General features: G+C 39.6%; 1 protein-coding gene across 3 annotated transcripts in view; it reads left to right on the top strand.

Moving 5' to 3' along the window:
• LOC308080684 (protein NLRC3-like) overlaps positions 1-12,646 on the top strand; it is a 414,646-nt gene that overhangs the window by 72,955 nt on the left and 329,045 nt on the right. Inside the window, exons 6-9 of one of the 3 annotated variants that reach the window (XM_080422615.1) lie at positions 4,032-4,134; positions 7,581-7,649; positions 8,732-8,777; positions 9,017-9,265. In XM_080422615.1, coding sequence (XP_080278741.1) covers positions 4,032-4,134; positions 7,581-7,649; positions 8,732-8,777; positions 9,017-9,265 — 467 coding nt within the window. The remainder of the gene's footprint in view (positions 1-4,031; positions 4,135-7,580; positions 7,650-8,731; positions 8,778-9,016; positions 9,266-12,646) is intronic. The other 2 variants (XM_080422614.1, XM_080422613.1) reach the window with 2 other exon arrangements.

The raw sequence follows: 12,646 nt of genomic DNA on the forward strand, positions 1-12,646 counted from the left end.
TATTCCCACGCCCTCTCAGGTAAAAAGAAAATGGTGGGTAGATAATTTTACAAGTAGTTCTCAAGTCAAAAAGGTGTGGGCACCCCTGGTATAGGGTAAAACAGGGACGCCTGCTGCGTCGCCATGGAGACACGGACAAAGCACATCACTGCACTTTCGGACGAGCAAAGCCGACAATCAACGCTTTGTTTGAGCAGCACCGTAGCAACAGCTAATTATTTAATGTGGTTGCCTTACTTTCTTTACTTCATATGAAGTCACGCTGCTTATTTTATTACTCCAGCGTGGACTTCAGTTGCGTGAGTCGGTGCCACTCTCTCTCTTTGTGTGTGTGTGGGTGTGTGCCTGCCTTGCAAAGTCATTGCCCCTCCCTGTACTAACGCAGGGTGTGTGTGTGTGTGTATGTCGCTTCGAACCCACCAAATAAGCATTCGCGTCTTGCCAAACCTGCCCACAGTCTGCTCAACGCATTTCAATGAAAATGCTGCAAACATTTTTTATGCCCACAGCGCAGTAAAAAAAACGTAATGTGCGCCAGTGAGTGTATCTGAAACTCTTGAGGCTTCTTATCATTATTTTTTTGAATTGTTGCTGTTGGACAGTATTTCACCTACCTCACACACTTTGCTTTAGCTGCTACTGGATGATAGTGACAAATTACATTTATTCTTGAACATATCTTTGTCATTGCCTTTGAATTCATTGTCCCCCTGATGCAACACCACATTGCTCATATACTGCTACTGACTACTTCACTGTGTCCATAATGTTCATACTATTGTTGTCATATGTCATTTCATTTTACTACTATCACGTCTTTCTTATGTTTGTATATTGATACAACATTTCTCTTTTTACCGCTTCTATTCTGCTACAGATTGCTGCCAAATGCACTTTTACTGTTCTCCCCCAATAACACAACACTTTGTTAACCACACAGAAAATATGCATGTGCCCGAAGGGCACTTTTTCTAGTTATTATTATCATCATTAGTTGATGCTGATGCTAAAGATGTCTTGCACCACTTTTCCGTAAATAAGAAAGAATCATCATTGCCACAGTACATTTTCACATAAGTGGAATTTGTCCTGTGCATTTACTCATCCTAACTATAAGGAGCAGCCGTTCAAGTTTGGGATGCTAGTAATTCAGTGCCAGAAAAGGCCATGAAGTTCACCTTATCCATACCTAAGCCAGCTGACAAAGATCAGATGGGTGCGCCACATGCATTTAGGGTGACCACCTTCAAACAGGTCCATTGAGGGACAGTAGCTGTAGTATACAACCCTCGTAGAAGTATTTATGATTCTGACGTCTTCAATCTACGAGAGTTGTAGGGTTCACGCCCCATGGAGACCAAACATGTACAAATGTGAAAATAAAGGTGCTTAACCCCAAGCCCCAAATGTTAACTGGCTCTACGGGGTAGTAGTTTAATGTAATAATCCATATCTTGCAATAAAGAAGTGTTTTAATGCCGTCTGTGGCCGATTCTGTCGGAAGTTCCCAATGGGCGGTAGTGACGGGGCGCATCCGGTGGAACCCGGAATTACACTAAATGTAAACAGGAAGTAAACAAGGGTGAAAAAATGGCGTTCGGCCACAGACGGCATTAAAACACTTCTTCATTGAAAGATATGGATTATTACATTAAACTACTACCCCGTAGAGCCAGTTAACATTTGGGGCTTGGGGTTAAGCACCTTTATTTTCACATTTGTACATGTTTGGAGTGTCTACGGGGCATAGTGCAGAAAGTCCAGGTCTCCATGGGGCGTGAACCCTACAACTCTCGTAGATTGAAGACGTCAGAATCATAAATACGTCTACGAGGGTTGTATACTACAGCTAGAGGGACAGATGAACCCGTTTCGCGGGACACCGCACGTGCATGAGGACCCCCGGTTCTGGGCGGATTGGGTCCGTTTTCTTTCCAGTTTTTGGTTTCTTTATTTCGGTTTTAGGATTAGGGTTAGGTTAGGGTTATGTTATTTAATTCTTATTTTTGCCTGATTTTACCGATTTATTATCCAAAAAAATGTATATATATATTTTTTATATATCTTTGATTTTCGGGACATTGCTCTGCTTGTGCGGGACGCGGGACACAGGGTCCAATTTCGGGACTGTCCCGCGAATTTTGGGACGGGTGGTCACCCTACATGCATTTACAGGGAATGTTCATTTTAATAATCAATCAATTCATTTGGTTTTGGCTTGAATCAATGGACCTATAGCACAGTATGTTAATTTTCCTTAAAACATTTCTACGTTATAAAGAAAAATAATAAAATACTAATTAATGTTAAAATAGATGCTGATTCGTACCTGTTCATCTAATAACAATATTGAGCAAGACACTTAAGACAGGAGGACAAAAAAGACCATTACTGCATCAAAAGTAATCAACAAACTATACTATAAAAACTGGTCAACCATTGGCCAAATTGTCAAATAATATAAGAACAAAGGCAAACATTTTGAAAATAGCTAACAGATGAAAAATGTCAAAATAGACAATCTAAACGTTCACAATGCCTCGCAATCAGCTATTTTCAAAATGTTTGCCTTTGTTCTTATATTATTTGACAATTTGGCCAATGGTTGACCAGTTTTTATTTAAAACCTGTCTTTAATAATAGGCTACTTCAAATTACTTAAGGGTTTTATTAGTACAGGATGATGTGATTGTTGTTGGTGATGGAGAAACAGACATAATTCACATACCAGCGACATGGGTTTGTTTTCATTTGAGGTGTGAATGTACCTGTCACTGTACTGTATATTCTGGTAAAGCTGTTCCTTTATTTAAAAAAACAATGATTTAAGTCTGTTTGTTTCTACAAACAGTAGTCTTTTAAAATGTGGATATGATATTTAATTAAGTGTATGTTTACGTGATGAGTAGGTGACGGGTATGTCATTGTCTACAAATAACTATCTGCCACAGCACATTTGCACAGATGGAATTAGTGAACGTATATTAAATTCATTATAAGATCACATTCACAATTGTGTAAAAAACATTTAAATACTTTTTTATTTTATTTGTTTTCAGTGATGGCCAGATAGAAGCACCAGGCAACAATAGATAAACCTTCATTAAGTGAAAAACACCCTCACCTCCACAGTAACACAGTTTTATCTTTTCCCTAAATGGGTCTATGTTATTTGATGTGGTTAATGTGCACCATCTAGTGGACTCATTGTACAACTACACCACCTGATCTCTAATTTTTCTGCTGTAGAGTTTTAAACTGATTCATCGTCTCAGAACTGGACCACTTAGCGAGGTTTGACTCCATTGTGTTTTATCCACTGTTAACACAGGCTGGATGTAGAAAATAAAGCACTTGTTACCAGTTGGCCTATAGAGTTTTAATTGTCTCAAGTCTTTAAAGCCCTTATCTATTAATCTGTTCTCTGGCTTTCATGACAGCAGTGGATATAATAAGGTCTTCTATCCTGTAAGTTTTTGGTCCTGAAAGTGATATGATGCTTGTCCAGATTACAATTGTTTAATTAATTGGACATTATTATTATTCAAAAAAACTATATCAAAAACAATAAACACAAAAAGGGGCTGTGGAGGGGGGCTGAGATTATTCTTATTTCCAGCACGAATATCAAAAAGATTGTTAATGATTTCAGGAACAGTTCGAACAGTTTAACCAGCATGGAAATACAGTAAACACTTGAGCTAAAACGATTGTGGTCCTAAATATTTTTTCAGCCCACTCCTTCCCCACACTGTCTGTCCCTCAATCCCTTTGGGACGTACACTTAGTTCAAAACCATATATGCCCTATGTATACAGTATAGTTACTGTAGTTCACCAGGGCAGGTCCTTGTTGCCAAAACCACTAATATGTCCTATTGCACACACACACAGACACACACACACACACACACACACACACACACACACACACACACACACACACACACACACACACACACACACACACACACACACACACACACGTAAACACAGCTTCTTCAGTAATTAAATCAACACCTCTTTCAACAGCAGTGTAAAGAGATGGAGTCCAGAGTGGATGATGGTGATGGTGGAGAAACTAAAGGTTCCTTCGTCCTCAGACAGCTTTCAGGTGACCACACACATCATGACTGTAGGTTTACTGCCTTTGTTTTACATATACAGTAACATGAATTAAAACTGAAAAGTCATATGATGCCTGTCCAGATTACAGTTTGAAATACATTACATCAAATAAATAAGATTAATTGGAGGATTATATTATGTTAAAAAAAGATTCTGTCATTTCCAACACGAGTATCCAAAAGATTGTGAATTATTATTAAAGGTAGGGTAAGTGATTTGCAATTATTCAAATAATTGCAAAATGGGTCTATGTTCTGATAGTGCTCGTTACTATAGAGTGTCCTGTCCATATAAGGAGTCTCCATGTCTCTCCAGCTCTTTATAAAACAGAAAATGCATTTTCGTTTCAGTTTCAGTTTCATTTTCAATTTTATCCAATCAGGATAGAGAAATCAATCAGGATATAGATTAAACAAGTGAAATTGGAAGTGATGACACTAAGAAATGAGCAGGCAAAATTGGAACTGGAACACTATAAAAATGAAGCTTAAAAATGGGTACTTTCTCCTGATTGGCTGAGATTTTGACACCTACCAGAAAATGTATTTTCTGTTTATTAAAGAGCTGGAGAGACGGGGAGACTCCTGTTACTGAACAAACACTCTATGCAATGATTACTATCAGAATATAGTGCTTTAACCTTTTAACAAAATACTTTTTGTTTTAACGCAAAAATATCACTTACCCTACCTTTAACTTAAATTAGTTCAATATTCAATTTAAAAATGCTGTACAAATTATGAATGTGTATATTCCTTATTCAAAGTCTGTAAACTGTTATGAGAGGGGGAAAGGAAATGCCATAATTACAGTTTTACATGACTAATACAAATTATTGCACTTTTCAAAGCTCACTTTAAAACAACGATTTGGCTGAGTTTATAACATTACATTACATTGCAGTCATTTAGCAGACGCTTTTATCCAAAGCGACTTATTGTAAGTCGCTTTTATATGTTTTTTTATTGTGTATTATTGGTGCTTCTGTGCTCCCTGCTGTTCCTGTCCATGTCGTTTGTAAAGTCCAGAGTGGAAGTCACAGTGATGGTTGCTACTGTCTTTGGGGGGTGTTACTTTGATCTAGAGCCCAAACCACACTACAATACCCATGTTATGGAGTAAAACGTGTGTGTGTGTGTGTGTGCACTGTACTTGTGTTACTATACGTGTTTGAGCCTAATGTCCCCACTACTATAGTAGAATTGTGAGGACCATTTTGCTGGCCCTCACAACAACAATGCTTGTTTCATGGTTAAAACTATTTTTTAGAGTTATGCTTACTATTAGGACATTATTCAGGTTAGGATTAGATGTGGGGCGGCAGTGGCTCAGGAGGTTGAGCAGACGTCTTGGAATCCAATGGTTCCAGGTTCGACTATCGGCTACTCCTGGCTGCGCGTCAAAGTGTCCTTGAGCAAGACGCTGAACCCCTAATTGCTCCCGATGAGCAAGTTGGTGCCTTGCATGGTGTCCTCCGCCATGTGTGTGAATGTGTGAATGAGAAGTACATTGTAAAGCGCTTTGGAGAAAGGCGCTATATAAATGCAGTCCATTTAGCTGTTGGGTCGGGGTTTAGAGTTATGCCTGATATATTTTAGTTGCGCGTCAGTGTCACGCACCGGAAATGGCCAATTTACAAGCTTTGGATCTGCTATATTCGGCATCAGTTTAAAGGGATATTTCACTTTCAAACATGTTTGTAACTTCCATTTTAACCATGATAGATTCATTGAAAACACCCGTCCTTGGTTCTAGTGACTGATATTGGCCGCGTTTCCCAAAGAGAATCTGCGTAGGGAGTTACGCGTGGTCCTTACGAAGGCTCCGCTAAGAAGGCTGCCTTAGTTACGGGTGTTACTAATGAATTATGAATTATGAATTATGAATTATTTATAACTTTACCACAATATCATGGAAATGAGATTTAAAAACAAGTTCTGCTTTCCTGTATATTAATACGATTAAGTTGTCAGTGCTGTGTTTATGTTGGCTTTGTGTCGGTGATGCGGCCGTGGTGGTAACCGGCAGCGGTGCTTGTATTTTTATTTGTTTTACTGAGGATAAGGTTAGAAATAAGTTTAAGGTTAGGCATAGTTTTACTGAGATTAAGTTTAGGAATAAGGTTAGGTTTCGTTTAGGCATAGTTTACTGAGGTTACGTTTAGGAATACCAGGTGAATACTGCAGGATTTCCCGCAGGGCGACTGTGTTTTGGGGCGAGCGTTTTGGTATTTGCCACGATCACAACGATCACAACAAGCTAAACGGTGGCCAGATACTAATAAATGCTGGAGTTAAAATGTATGCAATTGTGGCTCAAAATTGGAACTAAGTCCGCGATTAACCTTAGAGCTGTGACCAAGTAAAGTCATCGACATGCCTCGCGCTGAATTGCGCATTGCAAAGCTGCGGTAAAAAGTTAAACTTCTGGCCTCGGCGCACATTGTGTGTGTGCAGGTGCGGGTGCGTGTGCGTGTGCGTGTGTGTGTGCGTGTGTGTGTGTGTGTGTGCGTGCGTGCGTGCGTGCGTGTGTGTGTGTGTGTGTGCGAGTATCTCTCTGTCTCTGCCTGTCTGTCTGTCTGTCTCTCTCTCTGTGTCTCTGCCTGTCTCTCTGTCTGTCGTGTGAACTTAAGAGTTAAAGTGACAGTTTTATTACCATTTTGTACAGCATGACTTTGGCTTACAACTGTGAACAATATATATTCTTATACATTTTTTAAATATGTTATATTATTAGGAATTAATTTACCCCCTGTGTGAACAGTGCATAGCTGAATAGGATGGGACGTAGGTGTAGACTACTGTATTTTAACATCAGTCATAATGGTGGTACTTGAAGCACCAAATATTTTCTGAGGTGGTACTTGGTGTAAAAAGGTTGAGAACCACTGATGTAGGCTTCGCTACGAAGGGTGTTAACAGCGCTCCAGGTTGCCTCTTCAAACTGCTACGTACGACAGTACTATAGGCTAACCAGAGAACTGGTTAAAAAAGTAACTTTGAGAATGCCACTGATTTGCAACCCAAAAAAAAGCATTTATTTGTTGAAGAGAATAATGGATTTCAGGTGTGCTAACATGATTGCAATGGTGTATCAATTAAATAAGCAAAGCAGTTTATCATTAGGACAATAAAGTAAAGACTGCTGAAAATGGGGCTTTTACAGTTTTTTTTTTTTTTGGTATCTTATCTTGCAGTGATTGGTCAGCTACCTGTCCTATCAGCCCTTATCAGTTGTTAGGTATCAGTCTAAGGGCTAATCAGATATCACCCTCTGTACGGTAGCTGTGGATGGTGTTCACACACACACACACACACACACACACACACACACACACACACACACACACACACACACACACACACACACACACACACACACACACACACACACACACACACACACACACACACACAGTTTCTTCAATAATGAAATCAACACCTCTTTCAACAGCAGTGTAAAGAGATGGAGTCCAGAGTGGATGATGGTGATTCTGGAGGAACAAAAGGTTCCTCAGAGCAGGTAAACAGCTTCAACCTTTGTCCTCAGACTGCTTTCAGATGACCACACACATCATGACTGTAGGTTTACTGCCTGTGTCTTCCATATACAGTAACCTGAACTAAAACTACCGTATAACTAGATGACCACACACACGTTTGTATGACAAAAATATTGCACATTATACCAAGTACAAGCTCATGTTATGTCCATTACAGCTTACACACAAGTGATGTTCTTCAAAAAGATCTAGGGAATAGGTCAAATTGTATACATTTTGTTTTCATATTGGCCCTCAATATATTTTCTTGGTATTAACTATAGCCTAAATGTCTCTGTATTAAAAACGTAAAAGCAACATCAAAAGTGAATTGTTGCTGCTGCTTAAACTTGGTAGTCCATTTGAGGAGGCTTTATGTGACCCACATTCCCACCTCAATGCTCTCTAGTCCAGTTGTGTCTGCAGCCTCTGCATCGCCCTGTGGTGACATGTATTTAATGATTTATTCTGGTTGTGCACTGTGCATGTTGTGTGTCTCTATAGGCTCACACACCATTTACCCTGATGTATAAACTGATGGGCTTTAAGGACCAATTACCTGTTGTATTGAAAGTATACTGAAACACTGACAAAAATGGGGGATTATTCTATATACAATATAACATCAAAACATCCCAGGTGGTTGGTTTTAGGTTGAAAACCACTAATGTAGCCAATACCATACAAGACATAATGTTGTTTAAAGCTGTATGTGCCTTTTTTGTAATGAATAAAATGTAATTTTGTCCAATCTGTATGGTATGTATGATAATACACTATAACTTATATAATTGGGGTGGTTGTATTTTGTCTTCCTGCTCTTCTATTGAGACATTTAGATTGTGTCAAAGGTCATGTCTCACCTAGACACAGGATCTGACATAGATTTTGACCTGAAGGTCACGATTCAATGTATTCCCTGAGCAAGCAGGCAGACTCTATTAGCTCAATGGTAAAAAGCTCAGCACACACAAATCCAGGGTAGAAGAGGAAAGTTACATAGTGCTGCTTTAATAGCGCTTCAGGCATGATATTATTGACATAACATGATTGTGTACAACAGGATGCTGTTGACAACTTGCCTTCAGAAAAAAAGGATGCAGAAAAAGGTGAGCTTTTTCTGTCCGTGGTACAGTTCAATGCTTGAGGTAAACAGTGTGTTGGTTGTTGACTGGTCAAACCTTTTGTTTGCTAGTGTGTATCAATATCTTATTCCAAAATATAAATACCAGTTGTTACACTACTATTCATGTGGGGATGTAGCAATGCAGATAGATTTATGTTTCATTGATATGACATAATTGCCTGTGATGCATTTAACTCAACTGTCTTTTTCTCCTGCAAACAGCACGTTTTGTGATCCAGAACAGGGCAGTGTTGATTCAAAAGGTTTCCATGGTCATGCCTATAGTAGACAGTTTAGTAGACAGAGCCATTGTCCCTCCTGAGCTCTATGCCAGGATTAAAGCTGAGAAGACAAGCATGGACCAAATGAGGGAACTATATACAGCCAGGCTAGATCCAGGGGGAACTAATACCAGAGCAGCGTTTTACAGTGCCCTTGAACAACATGAACCCCACCTGTTGGAGACCCTTGGTAAGAACAGATGTAACTAAATTACTATACCCCCCACCCTCCTTTTTTTTTCTTCTTTTTTTTTACAACAACCTCAATATTATTCTTAGCAGCAGTCCCATAGAGTGGACATGTTTCGGCCAAAATGGCCTTCAGCTACTATCATTACTAGACACACCTGGTAATAAGGAGCAATTTTGATGCAGTCAGTTCCAACAATATTTCATCAATATTTCTGAACAACATCAATTATACATTATATATATATATGTTTTCATTTTGAAAACATATATGTTTTGTCAAGAAAGAAAGAAAAAATAAGAAACTCACAGAAATCAATTCCTCATTAAAGGGCAACTTTACAGATTTTTCACCCAAATCCTATTTTAATGAAGTCGAGGACATAATAAACATGATGTTTGAATGTGTTTTGTGTTGTTTCTGTGTTTTGGTATTTTGAACATGATTTCCTCGACTATGACATCACAGTACAGAATGAATATAGTCCAGTTCTTCCTGGACTACAATGTACTACAGCCCATGTTTCCTGTAGCTCCAGTCAGACTGGCCCCTCCAGCTGATGTCAATCACCTTGTAGGAGCCAAATGGGGTTTATATTTGTATTCGTGCACTGGATTGGATTATTGATTTGTGATAGATGTAGGCACTTTGATGGTGGGAGTGTCTCTGTGGGCAGTGGCATAACGCAGAATCGCCGGGCCTCCCCGCGGGAACATGCATGCGCGCGCACAACCTGCGCGCGTGCGCGGTCTAATTCGGGTCTAATTCGGTTCTATTTGACCAATATAAATCAACTTTTTTCTTTTTTTTTGCTGTAAAAATATTTGTATCAGCGCAGGCGGGGCCCCCCCCTGCTGGTGGCCCCCCCGCACCGCATCACTAGCTACCCCTCCGTTACGCCACTGTCTGTGGGTGGCCTCCAGCAGGTTACAAGTAATGGTCCTCACCTGCTCACCTGAAGGCTGGTTTGACCGTGGGGGTAGGGTGAGCTGGGAGAGATATTTTTTGTTGACCGCATTTTGCTCACCATATTTGTATATTTGCACATATTTATTACATATTTATTGGACATTATATTGTAATATTTGGTGACACTGTAGTAAAGCATTTTTAAACTTGAGCTTTCGTTTGGACGTGAGTCCTTTTAGTTCGCGGGTCATACAAGTTTCTATCTCCCAGGCTTAGTCTGCCGGCTGATGAATTTATTGGGGATCGCTATCAGCTAACACACCTTGTTAAAAGTGCTCTAAGGTGTCAGTTACCTTATCTAGCAGTTACCTGATGAAGGCCACATCGGCCGAAACGTTATTTTTGGCCGCTTCATTCATTAAATTCTGTTGGGAGCAGTAAGACGGTGTGCGGACCCTTTCCTTTTGTTCTTGTTTATGTAGTCGGATCCAGCACCCGTTGCAATTTTTTTATGTGCGTGCACCACCTAACCGCTTTACCTTATCTAGCAGCACCTCCACTGTGAAGGGCACCATGACACTCCCACAATAACTTATGACGATATGTAAACACCATCTAACATCATTGATATTTGCACACACGATACAAATAACTATTTAGCCTATACAGGTTAAAACACATAGATAATTAACTAAATACATTCAAAACAAAAGCCAAACTAACAAAAAAAACTTCCGTCTCACCCCTCTCTCTTCCCTGATGACTTGGTACAGTCTGGCTAGGTATTTGACAGTCGAAAGGTACTGTCACACAATCAACGGCAGAATGCCACATCTGATCGCAAGTCCATGCAGCACTTCCTCACATTTTCGTCGGTTTCTTTGTCATCTTCCGGGGTTTTGAGCAACTGGTGCAGGGCAGTGCCAACAAAATGCCGGTTTTCCGGATGTATAGTTCTTTGACTAGTGCTATTTGTAGAAGTGAGGACAGAGGAATGTACTAGCAACATGGAAACATATGCACGTGCAATATAAGATATTAATATTACCCATATTATCCAGCAATATGAAAACATTAGCACACCTTAACAAACATCATTACATCATTATGAATAGCATCAACCAAATTAACCCCAGCTATGCCTATTCTGGGGCCTGGGGGGAACATTCGCCAAAAATAGCCGATCTACAAGCTCACAACGCAACTCAACGTGTGGTGAGCTTGTAGATTGTCTGTTTTTGACGAGGAGATTTGGTGTTGACAGAAAAAAGCGTCCAAGGTCCATTTTTACTGAAAATAGAGGGTTCAAGACAAGTGCATGTGAATGACATAAATTTAGTGAATGGCATATGGTAGAAGGGTGCAATTTATGACAATAAAGCACTGAGATGTTTTGTTTTTTGTAGCCCACGTTTGTATGTGAAACTGAATAATGAATACAAACTTCTTGATTATTTGGGATAATAATTTTTCATTCACACATACGATATTCAGATGTGTGTGTGTGGGGCGGGGGGGGCATTCCTATCGGTAAAAAGTGCGAAGTGTTCAGGCCATTCATCAACAATAACAATGTTTACATTGAAATACGAGCGCATGTGTCTGGCCGTTTGTTTGGGATCGTCTGCCTTGCATTCACCCTGCATATGGAGCGCTGGATCACTGAAAGAAAACCAGTTTTTCAGTTTTTTCCCATATAATGGGAGTCGATGGAACTTCCGCCCACCAAACTTATATGTGTGACCGGACCTTTAATAAGGTGGTTGACTGGAGGGGAAGGTCTGACTGGAACTATAGGAAACATGGGCTGTAGTCCAGAAATAACTGACATTCTGTACTATGATGTCATAGTTGAGGAAATCATGTTCAAAATATCAAAACACAAAACACACTCCAACATCATGTTTACAGTATTATGTCCTCAACTTAATTAAAATAGGATCTGGTTGCAATGTTGTTGCCCTTGTTTGGAGCTTCTGTTTTCAAATAAATGAATAGAAATCACCTCATTTTGAAGTAATGTCACTTTAGTGGTCCAGCCAAATTCACCTTATTTTCAGCTCCACAAGCCAAGGTAGTGGTGGAAAGTAAGTATTGAAAGCATCAACCTCCCCCCAGTAAATATATTTCCAATGATGCTATTTACATGACATTTAGACCAGACATTGGTATTAACTCAAGAACACATGTAACATTCTTCCTTTGCCTCCTGGGAGTGTGTGTGCAAAGTTTAATTAACTAATTAATGCGTTCAAATACAAAATATAGATAAGGGGACATAGTATATCTGTCGCTGTGTTGCTGTTGAAGTGTTGATCAACATGTTCATTGATGTCAGCTATGAGTGAGAAAAATATGAAGGGAAATATAAAGCCTGACATGCAACTGACTGACGGAAAAAATTAGTACCGTTTCACTATATTGCAGTATAATCCAGTGTCCAAGCTAAAACATACTTATTACTATGTAACT

Source organism: Gymnoscopelus braueri, assembly GCF_963280865.1.
Source record: "Gymnoscopelus braueri genome assembly, chromosome: 24".
NCBI classification, from domain to species: domain Eukaryota; kingdom Metazoa; phylum Chordata; class Actinopteri; order Myctophiformes; family Myctophidae; genus Gymnoscopelus; species Gymnoscopelus braueri.